Source organism: Eptatretus burgeri, chromosome 12, assembly GCF_056783735.1.
Source record: "Eptatretus burgeri isolate ZD-2024b chromosome 12, Ebu_testis_v1, whole genome shotgun sequence".
Lineage (NCBI taxonomy): Eukaryota > Metazoa > Chordata > Myxini > Myxiniformes > Myxinidae > Eptatretus > Eptatretus burgeri.
In genome coordinates, this window is record NC_140972.1 from 46,284,886 (window position 1) to 46,306,339 (window position 21,454).

General features: G+C 41.8%; 1 protein-coding gene across 1 annotated transcript in view; it reads right to left on the minus strand.

Annotated features, from left to right (window-relative positions):
- Window positions 1-21,454, minus strand: part of LOC147015536 (talin-2-like) — a 265,377-nt gene that overhangs the window by 223,713 nt on the left and 20,210 nt on the right. The window contains exons 3-4 of the mRNA XM_085850367.1: window positions 8,377-8,474; window positions 338-467 (exon numbers count right to left, since the gene is read on the minus strand). Coding sequence (XP_085706493.1) covers window positions 338-467; window positions 8,377-8,474 — 228 coding nt within the window. The remainder of the gene's footprint in view (window positions 1-337; window positions 468-8,376; window positions 8,475-21,454) is intronic.

Consider the following 21,454-nt stretch of genomic DNA (forward strand, 5'->3'; position numbering starts at 1 on the left):
TAGTCTGTTGAATGAGCTACCAGAATAAGGACAATTCGACTCTTCCGTCCAAGGCTTCAAAACAGAAGTACACTGCCATATCGTGCCATTTTCAATCTCTATCCATGATATTTTCGACCTCCATTAACACTCGAGCTCGCTCACACACACACACACCAATTTCTTGCAGGTTCTTCTCTTTTTATATTTTGTTTTATCATGCCATTCATCAATTCACCTGCTTGTTTGCTTCTGGGTTTCTCCTCCACCACCCACTCTTACAATCAGTACATTAACCTTCCATCATCCGTCACCACCCCATTCCCTGAGCCAAGTTGTACACAAAAAAAATGCAAACCTATTCTGGTGCAGATAGTCACCAGTAGATCTCCAACTGTCTTGGAGTCATCCACCATGACAGTTTTCACCATGCCATCAAGCATGCGGACCTTCAGAGGTCGAAATTTGCGCTTGTATTCCAACAAGTCCTAGAAAAATAAAACAGATACAAAAATAAAGTCACAGAAGTATTATTTCCCAAACACTACAGCATATGTATGTGCTGCTGTAGTTGCAGGTGACAAGTTAGATATGTTTATTTATGTTACAACAAAAAGATAAGATTGGTAGAAGCAAACAGTAAAAGACAATGGAAACATTCTCTTCAAATTTGTGTGCATTTTGATTGTTGTCTGACACGTGAAAAGCAAAGCAGGGTGAAGCATTCGGTTCACTTTGTCTGTCTTTCTACAGACATCAGTCTATGATCGAGGTAACTTAATTTCAATTGAATTATATATCTTGGACACTGTAGAACATGAATCAAAACATGAATTTAATCGGGGAACTTGCAGTTTAGTTTCGTAGAACTTTAGCTCTGAATTTGGCAAATTGGAAGGAAATCTCGCCCTGAGTGTGCACGTGCATAGAGGAAGGAGCAAGGTTATTGTTTTAGTCTGTCTGCATGTCTGCAGTTAAACAAAACTGAAAATCATTCCAAAAAGGAAACTTACTGTTTTTAGGGACGTCATAAAGGACACAAACAACAGGTAAGAGGAAACTAATGTAAAGTGTTAAATAAGGTGGTGTAAAAGACGGTGCGTCAATGGTGGTAAGCCTCCGAAAAACGGATGAAATTTGGTGGGCAGGTTGGGTGTTTGACAAGGACGAACCGATTCGATTTTGATGACGATCGGGATCTGGATCCGACTACTAGAATTTTTTTTAAAGGGATTCTTCACCATTGAGAGATCGGGCGAAACCAATATATAGCACGATATCTCAAAAAGTTGTGGATGGATTCAGACGAAACTTGGTGGACACGGGTGTGTGGCAAGGATGAATTGATTCAATTTTAGTGAAGGCCGAATCCGGATCTGGAAACGAGAATTATTTAATTTTCAAAGTGATTCTTCACCATTGAGAGATCGGGCCAAAAACGATACATAGCATGATATTTCAAAAATGTATTGGGCCCGATATGTTCTCATGGATCAGGCATTACGTGGTGGAGGTATGCACTGTACCAAGTGCCCTTCTGGTTCACTTCTGTTTTCACTTTTGAGAACCAACGGCATCATAAATACACAAACGATCGTTAGAGGGGCATTTCTGTTAATGACTGCTGAGATTTATCTTGTATGCTTAAAATACATCTCCCCCTACATTCCACAGTACTAGCTTACAAAATATTTCATAAATTATGTCACTTTTAATGATTCCCTGTACATATGTAATACACTCATGCACATACATCAACATCCAGTACTTTTCTCATAGAAGAGAAAAGCAAAAAGCAAAAGGCAATTTCTGGAACCAAATCACGATTCAGAGAAGCATTCAATAACGAGGTCCTTTGCCAAAGGTGCACTAATTACATATTAAAATAATATCTGAAGACTAAATAATATTATTTTACCATATTTATGGTACCAGTTGTGCAAAAACGTAATATTTGTCTTCAAATTGAAACTGCCTTGACAAGATAATGAAATGGACAATCTCAGAACCTTAAACCACAATTATCACACACAGTTAGTACGGTTAACAAAATAAAATTGACACACATGAAAACCCCAGCTAGAACCTTAGAAATGAACCTGACAGACGTGTTGGAGCCGCATGGCTGAAGCTGGGCTCGCATGACGTACAGTGCCTTCAGAAAGTATTCACACCCCTCGACTTTTGTCATATTTTGTTGTGTTACAGCTTGAATTCAAACATTAAAAAAATTGTCACTGATCTAAACAAAATACCCCATAATGTTAAAGTGAAAACATGTTTTTAGAAATTTTTTCAAATTAATGAAAAATGAAAAGCTGAAATGTCTCATTTGCATAAGTATTCAGCCACATGAGTCAATTCTTTGTAGAAGTGACGTTGGCAGTGATTACAGCTTCGAGTCTTCTTGGGCATGTGTGTATCAGCTTTGCACATCTGGATTTGGGGGCTTTCTCCCATTCTTCCTTTCAGATTTGCTCAAGCTCTGTCAAGTTGGATGGGAAACGTCAGTGAACAGGAATCTTCAAGTCTTTCCACAGATTCTCAATGGGATTCAAATCTGTCTGGGCTTTGTCTGGGCCACTCAAGGACTTTCATGTTCTTGTCCTGAAGCCATTTCAGTGTTGCTTTGGCTGTATGCTTGGTGTCACTGTCCTGTTGGAATGTAAATCTTTTTAAATCTGTAAATCTTTGCCGCAGTCTAAGGTCTTTTGCACTCTGAAGCAGGTTCTCCTCAAGGATTTGCCTGCATTTGGCACCATTCATTGTTCGCTCTATCCTTGCAAGTCTCCCAGTCCCTGGCACTGAATATTATCCCCATAGCATGATGCTGCCACCACCATGCTTCACAGCAAGGATGGTGTTGGAAGGGTGATGAGCTGTGCTTGGTTTCTGTCAGATGGAGTGCTTTGCATTCAGGCCAAATAGTTCAATTTTCATCTCATCAGACCACAGAATCTTTTGCTACATGCTGTCAGTCTTTCACATGCCTTTTTGCAAACTCCAGGCATGCTTTCATGTGCCTTTTTCTCAAGAGTGGATTCTGTCTGGCCACTCTCCCATAAAGCCTAGATTTGTGAAGTGCTGCAGAGATTGTTGTCCTTCCAGTAGGTTCTCCCATCTCAGCCAAGGAGCTCTGTAGTTCTGTCAGAGTGGTGAATGGTGTCTTGGTCACCTCCCTGACCAGGGTCCTTCTTGCCCGGTTGCTCAATTAGGTTGGATGGCCAGGTCCAGAAAGAGTTTGGGTCATTCCATATTCTTTCCATTTTCTAATGATGGAGCTCACTGTGTTCTTGGGAACTTTCAACACTCGAGAAATTGTTTTATACCTTTCCCCAGATCGATGCCTCCTCACAATTCTATCTCGGAGTTCGACGGACAGTTCCTTAGACTTCATAGGAAAGTTTCTGCTCTGACATGCACCGTCAACTGTGGGACCTCATATAGAAAGGTGTGTTTCTTTCTAAATCATCTCCAATTAATTGAATTGGACACAGGTGGGCTCCAATCAAGTGTCGAGACATCTCAAGGATGATCAAAGGAAATTGGATGCACCTGAGCTCAATTTGGAGTGTCATGCAAAGGGGTTGAATACTTATTGATGCAAGACATTTCCGTTTTCTAAAAAAAAAATTCCACTTTGACATTATGGAGTATTTTATGCAGATCAGTGACAATTTCTTTTTTAAAAATTATCCATTTTAAACTCAGGCTGTAACACAAGAAGAAAATGTGAAAAAGTCAAGTGGGTTTGAATACTTTCTGAAGGCACGGCAAATTGTGACAATATCATTCTGGTAACATTAATCCCATGTATGTTCAAAAGTCATCATATCGATTCGATTTTAAAGACTTTTTACCTGCGACATGTCACAGGTCCACAAGAGCTTTGTGTTGGTGTTGGTGTTGTTGTTATTGTTGTTGTAGTCTTGTTGGGGGTTGATTTTTGAAATGTGCACCCATTGGTCGGCCAGCTGCCGGACCACACCCACATTTGTCGCTTGACTCCACCCACCATAGCACCAAAATGTTATGGCCGCCATCTTGGTTTTCTGGTGGGCCTAACACATTAGGCCTGTCGGCCTCTGCTGATTATACACTGGGTTTGTTGCGTCAGATTTCCACTGGCTTTGTTTGAGTTGAGTGTCAATGACGATGAGGAACCCCCAAAAATGTAATCATATGTCGAATAAAAATTCTTCGTCAGATTCAATAAAGCCCATATGCACCTCCCTGAAAAAATAGCGTTCGGTAATTTTTAAACAGTCCCATATTAGGGTTAAACAATCCATGACCGTGTGACGAATCAGCCCATTCTGATATAACCGTTCTGATATATAACTGTGATGAAAACACTCTTTTAACTTTTAAGAGTGCTTTAATTGCACATTTCCCAATCGGCCCGTCAGCGCATTTTTAAAGCCAATTCACTCACACTTAACGGCAAAGTCCCAACCCTCAAATGACCACATACAGGTTTTTATGAACAAAACGTTTATTCCAATAGACAGAGCAGGAGGATGGAAGAGATTAATCTTATCCATCCAACATTATTCATTCACATGGGAACACAGGACAGACATGCACATGGTTAATGACACAGAGAAGAGAATGTAAACCTAGCCATGAGTAATGATGTTTTATTTTTATTCTCAGACCCAGGTTCCACCACATTGACACGTGGGACGTGAACAAGGACGAGGGAGTTGAGTGGACAGAGAAGGCGAAAAAATATTGTTGCGGTTCTCTAAACCGCATGCATACAACAGATAGTTGTCCCGAGTCAGTTATGCCATTAATATATGTGCAGATAGACCCCTTCCTTTTGTGTAGTGGGAGGACAAGGGAGTGCGTTGCGATAGGCGATTAGTTAGGATTATTAAATCATTTTCCGCTTTTATTTTATTCCCACCTTTTCTTTTCTGAGGTAAATCTGCCTCGCTTGTCCCTCGTCTCGCTTACCACAGCATGACAACCCACGGTACCCTCCCAAACGATCACTTCTGAGGCAAAATCGCAAAGTGCACTATGGAGTAGACTGGAGCTTTAAGCTTCCACCGTCTACCCGAGGCCAGACATGTGCGGTGTGTCACGTACGCTTTCGCACCCAGGTGGGCGGGCTATACCGGCGTCTGGCCGAAACCTGGCCCAGGATGGCGGACCACGTGAGGGGTCGGGGCCAGTCAGAGCGCCGACTCAGGCGATGACGTCGGATTCGGCATGGCCCCTCCCCCGAGCTCTGGGCTCTAAAGAATACGGAGAAATCCTCCGTGCAAGTGAGGAATTGAGAAGTGTTGTGTTCAGTGTGTGTTCTTCACGTGGAGTATTCCTGCTTCTTGACTCCGCCCACACGACCTCACTTCCTGCTTCTCGACCAATTTCCTGCCTGGTCTCGCCTACTGCTCCACCCTCGCCCTCTGGACTCCTCCCTTCTCCACTCAAGCGCCTCCTGTTCAGAACACGATCTCCACACGTGCGGCTGTGGCCAGAACAACACGGCTATTGCTGGGTGTTGCACCACGGAGCATCCCTCCCCCGAAACACCCAGTTAGCGAAAACTATAACCTCAACCCCCTCCCTCCTTGGCTGCAAAAGTCCTTTTCCCATTGGGGTTTCTTTTTCTGTGTGTGTCTGTGTGCTGGCACTTGTCTGTTTATTAAGTCTGGAGAAGTGCATTATTGTTGTAACTGTTATTAATCTCATGTCAAGTCTGCACTGTGTCTGCTTTAGTAAGTTGCTTGTATAATTGTCGCACCCCCCACACCCCTCTCCTCTTTCCTTGCGTTACATACCCAATAAACCTTTGTTGTGCTGCATGCTTTCCTCACTTGCTTGTTAATAAATAATTTTTGTAGAAATGTTCCCAGCTCGCCTTTATCTTTTCCCTCATTGGTTCAGCATGGTTCGAATCCAGGTTTAGCCAGGTCATTATTCCCAACGGTCCGTTCATTCTCGCCGGTCCGTCCTTGGCAGTGTCGCTCGGCTGCATCCGATCCGGAAACGTGATCCGATCCGGTAGAGTGATCCGGTTCGGACAAGGCGTACCGAGGGCGTGTTTCCCCGGTGGTTAAACCACATGGTTAATTAGGTAACCTGGTTCCATAGCCGGGAGGACCCTAGGTCACGCGGTTGAGTTATTGGCGTCCACGGTCGGTTAAGCGACCCCACCCCCCGCCCCCCCGCGTCACGGATTTATCCGTGAGCGACGGCCTACAATTCCGGGGAGTCTGGTGGGAATCGACGTAGATGAATCCATTTTTAGATGGTTCCATTTTTGCTCCACTATGAATCCATTTTTAGATGGTTCACAAAAACTCACATGAGACATTAAGCCATTTAACCAAAGATGGCGTTGAGGTGAGATTTGTGGCAATCTGTGCATCGCAAATAACCGATTTTGATGAGAAACTTTGCCTGTGTATGACTGTTCCTGGAAATGGAAAAATGTGAATAACGTGATGATATTGAGAAGTCGAGCTTCTGCCTTTTTGATATTGAGATGAGAAGCACGACAAAGGTACAGAAAAACATAGCACTGCCATGCTTATGAAGACAAGGAATTACATGTATGCACTTACAGAAAAACGTCTGGTGTATATAAAATTCAGCAAAGGAAACATGGAGTCCCTATACATATGTAAAACCAGAGACACATCCGATCAAAAGGTTCGCGTTTAAACTAGCGAGCAATAAAATGCATCTTCGGCATCTAAAGCTCGACCGCGTTCTGTAGCTAAACAAGTGAAATCCTTCAATACAGCGTGTGTGGTGAATCAAATGAGTACACTAATGTTAAAATATGCAATTTATGCTTTTTCAGTTGAAAAACAATTAAAAAGCGGACTTAATATTTGAAATGTAAAAATTTTGTTATTTTTGTGATAAGCACCTTTATATATAACAGAAGGAATGAAATCGTTTGATACAGCGTGGCTGGAGGCCGCAAAAGAATGATTGTAAGTAAATTTCAACTACTAATGCATGACGAAACACTTGTTAATGGCTCATATTAAAGAGAATGATGGCATAAGAAGAACTTAGCTTACTGCGTTCGGCACGAAATGCCATGGTGGACGGAAATGAAGTCTTTCGTTCGTTTGTTCATACATGAGGGGAGCGTTTCTTCGTTTTTTTCCGTCAAGCAATAAATTAAATGGTTTTCACATATATAACACATTAGTTTCACAAATTTCCATTGAAATACTAGGGTATTTCCGTCAATTGTCGCCATTTCCATCGAGGTTATGCACTGCATCTACCGGACGGCCGTCATTGGCTGTCTTGAGGCACGTGGGTTGGGGGGGGGGGACACTGGACCCATCGGAGACGTGGTAGACGATGCCGGGGACATTTCAAACTCGGTGCAATTGTATACAGCGTAAGCGCTGTCATAAAACGTACATGCACTACCTAATCCCAGCACAATTCTCTCTCTCTCTCTCTCTCTCTCTCTCTCTCTCTCTCTCTCTCTCTCTCTCTCTCTCTCTCTCTCTCTCTCTCTCTCTCTCTCTCTCTCTCTCTCTCTCTCTCTCTCTCTCTCTCTCTCTCTCTCTCTCTCTCTCTCTCTCTCTCTCTCTCTCTCTCTCTCTCTCTCTCTCTCTCTCTCTCTCTCTCTCTCTCTCTCTCTCTCTCTCTCTCTCTCTCTCTCTCTCTCCACTGAAAACAAAAAGAAGGAACTACAACGGCACTCTGTAGAGTGCATACCTCCAACACCAGTGAACAATTTACATTTTGTACCCCATTGAGAGGCTGGTTCTGGATCCAGACCTGAACCAAAATCTAATTGGCTTGTTCTCGTCACCTACCCAACTCATCCACCAAGTTTTGTCATAACCTATACAAAACCTTTTAAAATATTGTGTGACATATCGTTTTTGGCCTGATCTCTCAATTATGAAGATCACTTACAAAATTAAAAAACATATCGGATCCAGATGATCAACAAAAATCAAATCAGTTTGTCCTTGTTACACAGCCAACATATCCACTAAGTTTCATCCGAATCCATCCACAACTTTTTTAGATATCGTGCTCCATAACGTTTTTGGCCTGATGTCTCAATGATGAAGAATCACTTAAAACATTTAGGATCCAGATCTGGATCTTCACCAAAATATCATCAATTCGTCTTTGGCACACAACCAACATATCTACCAAATTTTTACCAAATCCATCCATAATTTTCGAGATATCCTGCTCACAGACAGACAGACAGACAAAGAGACAGACAACGACAAACAACGAAACAGACAGGGGTGAAAACATAACCTCCATCCACCTTCGGTGATGGAGGTAATCATGCCAAAACAAATTTAAGGAAAAGACTATGCAAACAATCTAAACAAAAGTTTATAAAAGAGATCCAGGTAGGAGAAAGTGTAGACATGTTGCACTCACCCCACTGCGAAGCATATAGTAATCCAGAGAGCGGTCAGCCTCGAGCCAGATGCCTTTCTTTGGATCCTCATCAGAAAGGAAAAGGCCATAATCTGATACTGAAAACACAATGGAAAAACAGCTGATGCAAAATTGACCCTTAATGGTGGTGTACCACACACGTGGTGTTGCAACATTCATGCCATCAGAAAATAGAGATAAAACTAGCTGATTAGAGAGGAAAAATAATTATCAGTGAAAGAAACAATTAATTATTATGAATGACAATAATTGAGAAGAATAAAAAGCAAAATAAATAAATAATGTAAACAACTGCTTTATATAATAACAAGTCTGGAGACGGCGATGGTTCACGAGCAATATACACGGTTCACCTTTTTTATTTTTTGACCTTCGAGGGGACGCCATGGGCAAACTGGCGGGAATCGTGAAAAACTTAAATGATGAAAGTTGTAGTACTCAAAGAGCACGACTTGCATACCAACTTTCATTCGAAACAGTTGAAAACCCAAGGAGCTCGATGGCCAATTTATTGATTTTTTTGACATTTTCTAAGTTCGTGACCTTGTGACCTTGACCTTGGGACGAAAATGAAAAATCGAGCTCCGTGGGGCTATGCAGGTGCCATTGGGCTAACCAAATACCGAAAACCCCTGCCAGATTCGCCAAACCCCCTCGGAGAAGATGTAACTTGAAACCGGCTACCCCCTAAAAACACGTGTTTTTTGGGTGTGGCTCCGCCCATAATGGGTGCACCACGCCCATTCTCTGGAAAACACAACTCGATCATGATACAAACCTCGCACCCTAATTTTATCAAGATTGGATCAAAACCCACGGAGCTATGCTCGGGACAGACAGACAGACAGACAGACAGACAGACAGACAGACAGACAGACACACACTTATAACCAATATAGTGATCACTTGCTGACTCACGAACCAACAAGGAATAACAAGGAAATTACACGCAAGAGGAGGTCATTCGGCCCATCATCCCTGCGCTACACCAACACCACATAAAATAGATCCATCAAGCTGACGACTTCACTTCATTGGAGGGTTGGGGGGAGGTGTGGGGATGAGAAATGTGTGGCAGGCTCAAGGATATCACCAGGGTGTTAAAAATAAAAATGGGAATTTTTTTGTGGGATTGGGGGGAGATTGTAGGAAGGGGTAGGAGAGGGACAGGAACATATGAGTGTGATAATGGGAGTGAACTGTATCCATAAATGAAGCACCTCAGTAAACAAACAAAAAAATAACAAACACAATGAGAACACAAGCAGATTCATCTTTTCGGGCTTTAGTCTGGCAGTGAAATGCTGTTTTAAGGGTGACCCTTGCAATAGGATCCACTGAATGTCTTTTTGCATTTTTCATATCTCGAGAGTATAGTGATGACGAGGAATCCAAGTGATTCCGACCCGAGGACGAGGAACCCACGGACGAGGAATCCCAGTGATGCCATCCTGGCACCCTTGAGCATTTTTCAAAATATGCAAATTAAGTGTGACCTTTACTAAAAAATAGATTTTTACCAAAATCTCAGTAAAATAGGTGCGATATCACAAAAGGTGTCTAGACTCATGTTTTCAGGGCCTGTGATTCCAATAAGGATATTCTCATGGCGATCACATGTCGTACTTTCTCATGAATATGTAAAATAGTTGCTGCCATTACTGAAAAATCAAATTTTGCCCAAATATTTTGAATTATTGCTCAACAGCATTTCACTGCCAGCCAACTGGAACATTTCTACAATTGACAATCGGTGCTGGGAATGGTATTTAAAGCTATTAAAGCATAATCCTTTTTCTGTTCCAGATAAATGCTGCTTTAGTCATGGAGAAATGTATCTTCCACCCATGTGGAGAAGACAAACGAGTAAGCCACTTACTAATGCCGGTCCAGATCTCATCCATATGATTATCAAGTCAAGTAAACTTCATCAGGATAGACTGTACGAAGACCTTGAGAGGAGCCTGGCAGAATGTGAAAATTTATCGGTTCAATGTCACGGAGAGTGTGTTTCATCTTACACGGAGCCACACGTCCAAAGGCATTTGAAAACAACTCATGAGGAAACTCAAAAATCTGAGGATTCTACCACCGTTGAATGTTATTGCCGCTCTGAATTACCAAGTTTTAACTTTTGGCAGCTCTGTTCATTCTGTGGTGAGGAATGCATTATGGACTTAGATCCCAAAAATCCGAGTCGTTGGCAAAGGGTGATGCTCTGCAGAACCTGCAGAGCATGTAGGGAATCTGAAAACATTCAAGCGGGCAATGTTAGACATCTGTGATTCGAGACTGGATGAATTAGGACATCAAGTGAAGACATGTTTACTCGGAGCTGTGAGTGATCTACATGCAGCTGATGTCAGATACCATAAAGACTGCCGTTCGACATCCATGGCCTTTCGTTCGGTCAAAGCAGCTGCAAGGAGCAGTGTTGGAAGGCCACCTACGGAATCTGATGCAGCCTTCACATCAACAGTTACTGAAATTACAGCTGAATCCTCAAGTGTATGGAACACCACAGAAGTGTAGAATTTGTATTCATCCAGTGGTGGGAAACATCTCTCTCTTCGGACCTTAGTCGCCAAGTTGTTGGATTCTTTTGGCTCAGATCTTCTTGTGTTAAGTGATGTCGGCATTGTCAGTCTTCTTGTATTTCGGAGTAAGGTATCAAGCCTGTTGCAACTGATGAGGTTGATGATGTCAAAAATGTCCTAGAGAAAGTGTCTAACAAAATTGCCCATGAAAGCAATTGACCTCCGAAAAACACTGTTATCAGCCAGGCATTGATATGGACATTGCACTTGATTTGGTGAGCTCAACTTTGCTGTCATTGCTATCAGAACTGTCTGTAAAGCTTAACCGTACCATGCCAGCTGCTCTCGTTGGAAATATAATAACAAGTGCGGTAAACAATCAACCCACTACTCTTCCAGTGACGCTTGGGGTAGTCCTGAGCAAGAAATATCTCATTGGACGGTTCTTTGACTTTCGTGTAACATGTTCGGATGATGAGGTGCTGCGGTTCAAAGCATCAGCAGCAATGGCGGCTCATAATAATAATAATAATAATAATAATAATCCTAAGTTTTCCTAACAACTTTGATGTCAATATTTCATCACAAAATAGTCTCCTTTCTAGGCATTCCCTTGCTGTTCTTTTGAACATGGTTGAATGCTCCCAAGATGATGGAAGGCCGTGTGATCAAACTTTCCGTCTGACAGCTGAATAAATGAGTGACCCATTAGGACAAGATATCCCAGTTTATAGGTACAATGGACCAATGAAACGGAAGATGCCTGAAAGGGAAGCAGAACACACTGTTTTACTTCATAGTGTCTTCGCCCATCAGGTTGTGGCACTATCAAGATTTCGCGGTTTTGATTTAGACTTTTGGCAACATGTTGTGACAAACCCTGACACACCAGAATTTGGGAGGCTTAACACAAAGTTGTTGAGGGCAGAAGACCATTCAGTCAAATCAGCCACAAGAGCCATTTATCTTTCACTTATAGACATAAAACGAGCAGATACAGACACCATTATGACGGCAATGGTAGAGGCACAACGTTTGACTCAAGAAAGTCGTCAACACATAACACTTTTCATTAATGGTCAGCAGCTTTACAAAGTTGCAGTGAACATTAAGTGTGTTTATCCTGATAGATTATTCGATGTAATTCCCAGGCTCGGAGGCATGCACATGCTGATGAGTTTCATTGGATGTGTTGGGGGTATTGATGCAGATGGTCAACGGTGGACGAGAACAGATAATGAAATCTGCGTTTGGCTGAGTAGCACGCATGCTGTCAGGGAAAAAAAAATTCCACAGAATTTCTGGCCTCCACATGGGAGTTGAGGAGGCTCTGGATATACTGATTGTGACATCAGACAGTCAGGATGATTTAATAGACATTCTCGATGGCATTTCTACAAGGAACAGGACATCACGACTCTGGATGGAGAACCTTGTGAAACCTGTTTTCATCATGATGATTTTCGTAAGGGCTGAACATGAAGCTGACTGGCCCTTACATCTCTGGGTAATAAATTAAATGATGCGATAGTTTTGTTGCTGCTGGACACTTCAATTATGCCAGATCTGGTTTATATTACCTTAAGTAAATGGACGCACTACCAGAGGACATTCTTCAAAGGTTCATTCAAGGAGAACATGTGATGCGCCATAAACCGGTACAGTGGAATGGCATATGGTCTGACATATTGATAGAAACCACGTTCATGAGGTATGGGCTGGCATGGCCCAAATGGAATAGTGGGACTAAAACTCTCAAGCCATCCACACTGAGAATATGGGCCTTGAGCATGCACATATGCAGCAAGATTGTTCAAGACATTGCTGACATGGGAGAAGGGTACAGCCAGATGTATGTGACTACCAAAAAAGAGGAGAAGCCCTCACGCAACCAGTCTGATAGATAAGACCGATAAAAGATCAGGGAACAACTTCAGGTGTGCAATGAACCTCTTGATCCAGCTGAACACCCAGTTGGCATCATAAACACTGTCACCAGCAGAATAGGTCCAGTCACAGTGAACGCAGAGAAGGCGGTTGAATTGGCAATGCACAAATGGGGGATCATTTGAAAGAAACTGGCCAACAGGATTTAATGCTGATTTGTCCAAGCAGGTTGTAACAATGTCAGTTTCCAGAAAAGTTGTATACCCTCAAAACATGTACAGACACCTCATTAGTGCTGCTATTAATCACACTGACTAATTCGCCTTTTTGCCTACTCTTCGCGAAGGACACCGTGGGATATTTAACGTCCACCAAATAATGCAAGCAGACGGGATGCCCAGTATAATGTCCATCTGAGGGACTGCACACACATAGATGAATCACCCTGCAGGTTAAGGCCCGGTCACACCTTGACGTTTTAGCCAGCGATGGCAACGTATTAAAATGTATGTAAAACGCTGGCTTACGTTGAACTTTTGATGTTTTTTTTTTAAAGATTCGGATGTATTCATAGCGACTTGGTCTTATGTATTACGCATTGGTAACGGACACAGAACGTTTCGTTGTGTTATAGATAACTTATACCAACGAATGCTGAACCTGTTGTCGGCCTACACAACCGATGCCCAACGATAGTCTAACTTAGGCATAGCGCGTTGCACGCATCGCCGACGATGTCGTGACGTAGCCTATTAAAAGGCTGACGCACAACGATTCGAATCATAACTGCCGTAGAAATGGAAGCGACAACATCGCGGTCACACCTTGGCGATCTTGCCAGCGTATGCCGACCTAAGAAAATGTGTCTAAAACGTTGGGGCACGTCAAATACGGTATGAGAAAGTTTGGTATACGTGAGTACAACGCTAAAGTACGCTATCATACGTCGTAGTAAGTTGAGTACGTCAAGAAATTTTAAACATGTTCAAAATTTTTGGACGTACTCGGCGTATGACACACGTTCCGCATGCGATGGGGATAAGTTTTACACACGATATGTGGACGCTTACACACGTCCACAAACGCTACTTATAAGCTATTCATAAGTCGAAACACGTCGCGGTAATGTCTTTTTTACGCGAAACTTATTTCTAACTTATGTTTGACGTGCTTTGAACCAATTCCTTACGTAGTCCCAACACACATCGACGTATGTAGACGTATTCCAATGACGTCTTCCGGTCGACAAAAAAAAAAATTGACGTGTTTCTAGCTTACAACTGCCATATAAAGACGTGTTCCCAGCGGTTTTGGGAATTGGTATATAAAAATGCTGCTCATAAAAGGGGAACCCAACAGTGTTTTCGAGTCCTTTTTGAGTCGATGTCCATGTCAGCAGTATCAGTATCAGTATCAGTATTAGTATTAGTATTAGTATTAGTATTAGTATCAGTATTAGTATTAGTAGTAGTTTGTTCATGTTGGCAGTAGTAGGTGAGTGTGAGGGGGAGGGTGTGGGTTATGATGGATCGTCCTTGCGTTTAACGATTTAACGATTTAAATGATAAACTCAGCGATTTAAATGGCTGCATCTCCACTATTGAAAGTAGACGCTTGCGCTCAACAATTGGATTTTTTTTACACTCAACGACTTTTAAACGGTACCACTCAGATATTTTCATTGTTTACAATGAACGATTTAAATTGCTGTCACTAGCCTTTGTTTTTTGACGCTGGGGTTTGGAAATTTGAAGCGTTTCTTCTGAACGTGTTAAAACGCTCAAACTCGACTATTTTAAATAGACGCTGCCGATGGACAATTGGAATCATAGCCAAGCTAGACATCGAAGTGTGAACATCCTCGTCATGCCCAAGAAAAGTTTGAAGAATGCTGCAAATAAGTGTCCTGGCCGTGGCCGTGGACGCTGACGCAAGGACGATCTATGATACCGACGTCTTTCAGCCTATGAGTAACTTAAAAGTAACGTCTGTCGATGTGTGGCAACGATCGCGTAACGTGCCAACAACACGTTAATCATAGGTTAGAAATAAGTTTCGGGTACGCTAAACATTACCTTGGCGTGTCTCAACTTATGATTAACTTACAAGTAGCATGTGTTGACGTCTGTCAACGATCGCAGACCGTGCATACAACTTGTGGCCAGCGTAGCGGAACGTGTGAGTCATACGCCGGCATACGTCGTGAAATTTCAAGCATGAAAAAATTTGAGGACAACCAAAAAGTACAACGTTTAAAGCCAGCGTACAACGACGTATGGCAGTGTTTTTCAGCGTGCTATCAATGTTATCAAAACTTACCCATAACGTATTCAACGTGTGCCAGCGTTTTAGAAAAAAAATTCAAAAATCGGCATACGTTGGCTAAAACGTCAAGGTGTGACCGGGCCTTTAGCAGTGTGGTATCTGAGAGTGTTTTTATCAATGTTTGGCTCTGCGTCTTTCACAGACTGCAACGAAGACGGAAGTTGCATTTTACTAACATTACTAACTGAATTCCGTGCTAAAATTCGAAAAGTTAACTGTGTAACGAATACTTAAATAAGGGTGAATGTGTGGCAGATGCCCCCTGTTGGTCAAACCATTTTCAGCAAGTTCTGGTTCACAGCTGTGCAAGTTGAGAACAAGCCTAAAAGTGACTTTTGGATTGTTAAAAACACATTGGGACAGACTGCCAGCCTGGATGGGCTCTCAAGTCAACAATGATCCTGATAATGCAGCCAACAAAGTGAAGTTAGTAGTTAATTTGCCATGGGATCCTTTATGGGTCACTATGTTTGCAGTGATTCTTTGGCAAATTTGTTTTAGCCGTTAGAAATGCACCTGATGGTATAGCTGAGAGGCTGCTCTGCATTCCAAAATTCTGAGCCAGACTTGCAATAAATCGTCAGCGGATCTTCTACATTTATGTTCCCAGTTACAAAACAGTTGTGATTCGTCAGTGGCGATATTTGTCCACCACTGCCTTCATGACATGATGGCCATGCAGTGTGTGTATGTGAATGTAAACACAAGCAAACACACACACACACACACACACACACACACACACACACACACACACACACACACACACACACACACACACACTATGGTGGATACTCCTGAAACCCGTATATGGAGATAACAACCAACAACACACACAGTTTTCTTTTATTTTTCTTCAAAAAGCTGTTCCTCAAAACAAATCTAACCAGTTAGTGAACAGTGATGGCTGTTTCAAAAGCACGGAATTGACATTTAAAGGATGTTATAAGTGATACTAATTCTACAACACCCTATACTTAACTTCATTTTAATTGCAAACCTTGAAATAATTGTACGTCTCAAATAAATAACATATAATGTTCAGTACGAGTGACTGATTTGACTGAGTGACGTACAACTGAGTAATGACAGTACGAGTGACTGATTTTCCGACTACCTGGATCAACTCTGTTCTTCGTCGAGGTTTCTGCCCAGAACTTCTCCAAACAACGTGTCCACAACCTCGGGCCATATCATTCGATGCATGACCTCAGCGGTGTCCATAAAGCCAGTCAATCTGGCATTGCAATCTCCCTTTCAAACTCTATACCCACGGTTTATCACTTTCCATCGAGATGTTTACCTTCCTTGCTAGAGGCTTTCATGTGTTATCATACATTCATATCCTTATCGCACATTCCATTATAGAACAATATACGTGCTACCTCGTATTACCAGTGAATACATGCACACCTGACCTCACATTTTACACATACAATACCTAGCACATCCATTTGGCTTACCACCAAATCGAGCTATTATTCAAAGACAAAAACTGTATTTTTTTATTTATTTTTTTTTTACAGATTCCCTCCATGTGCTCCTCTGCAACCTCCCTAGTGACCAGTGAAAAGCTTTTAAAATGGATGTATTTGAATGCTTCGTCAATAGTGTATTTTACCGTTGCTATTAATTGTATTGAATGAATTCCATTCGGTGTCATTTTGTGCCCCTTAAGAACATCCGTTTCAATCTGCTAACGGGAGTTTCCTGTCTGAGCATACATCTGACTAGCTCTGTTAAAGTGTATTGAACCGTGTTGGAAACTTAGGCCCGAAAGGCATTGCTGAAGGATTTCCAGCATAGGATGTGTGAATATGGTGATTGTAAAGTTTAAGCGACCAAATGGGTTGCCAGTCTTGCTCAGCATGCCATCACTCTTTGTCACTGCTGCAAATGGAGTTGCAGGATGATTCGCAGCCAAATACCGATGTGGTGCTGCTATTGCCACGAGAAGCCTCAGATCGCTCCATCCCACCAGCTCCTTCTCCTAACATGCCCTTGAAATGTCAGGTATGTCCCACAAGGGAGTGAAGTCATTCACATGCCATTCATGAGCATCGTTTGCCCCTGTATTTTTTTCTTGCTTTGAAATCAAGTACTTCAGCAGATATTATAGCTATATGATATGTATCCACATTCATAGTACCTCTTATTCATTCACTTGTTACAGGACATACATTCAAACTAATATTATAACATATACAAGAACAATGTTTAACTCAATCAAATATTTTAGCCTGTACCACATGAAACAATTACTTATCATTAATGAGAAAACACAAAATACTATTTTGCATTTGCTAAGAAATAAGTATGCATTTTTATGTAAACACTACGCTTAATGGCACTTAACCGTTTCAATTTGGCAAACAAACCCATCACTCTATTCAAGTCGTTTTTTTTTTGTTTTTTTTTTTTTTTTTTTCTCTCTCTCTCTCTCTCTCTCTCTCTCTCTCTCTCTCTCTCTCTCTCTCTCTCTCTCTCTCTCTCTCTCTCTCTCTCTCTCTCTCTCTCTCTCTCTCTCTCTCTCTCTCTCTCTCTCTCTCTCTCTCTCTCTCTCTCTCTCTCTCTCTCTCTCTCTCTCTCTCTCTCTCTCTCTCTCTCTCTCTCTCTCTCTCTCTCTCTCTCTCTCTCTCTCTCTCTCTCTCTCTCTCTCTCTCATTTTGTACTCTGCTGCAACAGTTTCACCTGTCTATACTATAAGAGATGTTTGTTTCTGTTTGTCACCATTTTTCTCAGACATGACAACGGATCTTCGTTAAACTTTCAGAGGTTCATTAGTGAGTGCCAGGGAAAGTTGTCGACCAAAAAAATTGAAAAATGTGAAAAAAATAAAAGATGGGTTTTGGGGTTTTTTATTTTTAATTTTTTGAATCGCTCTACAGTGCCGAAGCACCCGAAGCACTCCTCTGTCCATTCAGCTCCCTCAGCTATGAGAAAGGAAATATTAAATGATCCCCAACCCCATTCATTAGCTGGTAAAGGGGAAGTGCTTTCGGCCCCTATAAAAAAAATAGAAAAAAAAACAATATTTGATTTCTTCAAAATCCCCACAGGATTAGAACAACACTGGGCAATGCTGGGTACCCCGCTAGTTAACCTCCGCCATCTTCGAAGATGGATGGAGGTTACTGTTTTCACCCCTTTCTGTTTGTTTGTTTGTTTGTTTGTTTGTGAACAGTATTACGGAAAAACTCCTCGACGGATTTCGGCAAAACTTGGTGGGGGGGGGGTAGGTATGGTCCAAGGATCATGCCATTAAATTTTGGACTTGTCCCCCCCCCCCAAAAAAAATTGTTAGAGAAAAAAATTTTTTTTTGCATTTCTACATGTTTTAAGTGATTTCCAACCCGCCCAAAAAATTTAGAGAAAAAAAAAATTTTTTTTGCATTTCTACATGTTTTAAGTGATTTCTAACCCCCCCCCCCAAAAAAAAAATTGTTAGAGAAAATTTGTTTTTTGCATTTCTACATCTTTTAAGTGATTTCCAGCCCCCACAAAAAATTGAGAGAAAAAAAATTTTTTTTTGCATTTCTACATGTTTTAAGTGATTTCTAACCCCCCCAAAAATTGTTAGAGAAAATTTTTTTTTTGCATTTCTACATCTTTTAAGTGATTTCCAACCCCCCCCCTCCAAAAAAAAAATTGTTAGAGAAAAAAATATTTGTGCAACTTTTTTTTCAACAGAATTTCGATTTCTCTTTTTTTGCATTTCTACATGTTTTAAGTGATTTCCAACCCCCCCCCCCCCTCCAAAAAAAATGTTGGAGAAAAGAACCATAACTCTGTCAGCACTGTTGACATCATATTTAATGAATAAGATATAAGGTTCACTTGAGTGACGCAGCAGTATTGGCGGCAGAGGTTTTGCACTCTCCCGAGTGCTCCCCCTCTAGTTCATGATATGTTTTAGCCTTCTCGGGCATGCACACATCCCATGAAGGATGATTGTTTTTCAAGACCTTGATTTTTTGACCTAGTAGAAATATTTTCAAAGTTTCGATGTGAAGTGAAAAGTATTTTTACACTATAAGCCTTTGAGAAATTAAAGGAGCCAAAAAATTCTGGCCATCCTTGGACGGTGGGGGGGGGGGGAAACGGACCCCCCCCCACCGCACCCTCTCCCTCCCGTAGCGATGGGCTTGGATGCTAAGGGCGGTTGGGTTCAAATATGATACAGTATACCAACAAGATTACAACACCGGGCAAAACCAGGTAACCCTACTCGTTATATTATAAAAGAATGGCCGCATTGTGGTCACAACCTATGATAGAAAATACATATATTTTGTCTACTCTGTCCACTCAACTCCAACATCTAATCTGTCTCATGAACCTTGTGCCGTGTGTGTCCCGTGTTCCCATGTGAATGAATAAGAATAGACAGAGCTGCATCTGTCCCATGTTCCCATGTGAATAAATACGATTAGATAGACCCGTGTCTGTCCCATGTTCCCATGTGAATAAATAAGATTAGATAGACCCGTGTCTGTCCCATGTTCCCATGTGAATAAATAAGATTAGATAGACCCGTGTCTGTCCCGTGTTCCCATGTGAATGAATGAGATTAGATAGAGACGTGTCTGTCCTGTGTTCCCATGTGAATAAATAAGGTTAGATAGAGACGTGTCTGTCCCGTTATCCCATGTGAATAAATAAGGTTACATAGACCCGTGTCTGTCCCATGTTCCAATGTGAATAAATAAGGTTACATAGACCCGTGTCTGTCCCATGTTCCCATGTGAATAAATAAGGTTAGATAGAGACGTGTCTGTCCCATGTTCCCATGTGAATGAATGAGATTAGATAGAGAGGTGTCTGTCCTGTGTTCCCATGTGAATAAATAAGGTTAGATAGAGACGTGTCTGTCCCATGTTCCCATGTTAATAAATAAGGTTAGATAGACCCGTGTCTGTCCTGTGTTCCCATGTGAATAAATAAGGTTAGATAGAGACGTGTCTGTCCCATGTTCCCATGTGAATAAATAAGGTTAGATAGACCCGTGTCTGTCCTGTGTTCCCATGTGAATAAATAAGGTTAGATAGAGACGTGTCTGTCCTGTGTTCCCATGTGAATGACTAAGATTAGACAGAGCAGTGTTTGTCCCGTGTTCCCATGTTAATAAATAAGGTTACATAGACCCGTGTCTGTCCCATGTTCCCATGTGAATAAATAAGGTTAGATAGAGACGTGTCTGTCCCATGTTCCCATGTGAATAAATAAGATTAGATAGACCCGTGTCTGTCCCGTGTTCCCATGTGAATGAATGAGATTAGATAGAGAGGTGTCTGTCCTGTGTTCCCATGTGAATAAGTAAGGTTAGATAGAGACGTGTCTTTCCTGTGTTCCCATGTGAATAAATAAGGTTAGATAGACCCGTGTCTGTCCCATGTTCCCATGTGAATAAATAAGGTTAGATAGACCCGTGTCTGTCCCATGTTCCCATGTGAATAAATAAGGTTAGATAGACCCGTGTCTGTCCCGTTTTCCCATGTTAATAAATAAGGTTAGATAGACCCGTGTCTGTCCTGTGTTCCCATGTGAATAAATAAGGTTAGATAGAGACGTGTCTGTCCTGTGTTCCCATGTGAATAAATAAGGTTAGATAGAGACGTGTCTGTCCCGTGTTCCCATGTGAATAAATAAGGTTAGATAGACCCGTGTCTGTCCCATGTTCCCATGTGAATAAATAAGGTTAGATAGACCCGTGTCTGTCCCATGTTCCCATGTGAATAAATAAGGTTAGATAGACCCGTGTCTGTCCCGTTTTCCCATGTGAATAAATAAGGTTACATAGACCCGTGTCTGTCCCATGTTCCCATGTGAATAAATAAGGTTAGATAGACCCATGTCTGTCCCATGTTCCCATGTGAATAAATAAGGTTAGATAGACCCGTGTCTGTCCCGTTATCCCATGTGAATAAATAAGGTTACATAGACCCGTGTCTGTCCAATGTTCCAATGTGAATAAATAAGGTTACATAGACCCGTGTCTGTCCCATGTTCCCATGTGAATAAATAAGGTTAGATAGAGACGTGTCTGTCCCGTTTTCCCATGTGACTAAATAAGGTTACATAGACCCGTGTCTGTCCCATGTTCCCATGTGAATAAATAAGGTTACATAGACCCGTGTCTGTCCTGTGTTCCCATGTGAATAAATAAGGTTACATAGACCCGTGTCTGTCCTGTGTTCCCATGTGAATGACTAAGATTAGACAGAGCAGTGTTTGTCCCGTGTTCCCATATGAACGAACCTCAGTTTTGTCGTGTGTGTGTGTGTGTGTGTGTGTGTGTGTGTGTGTGT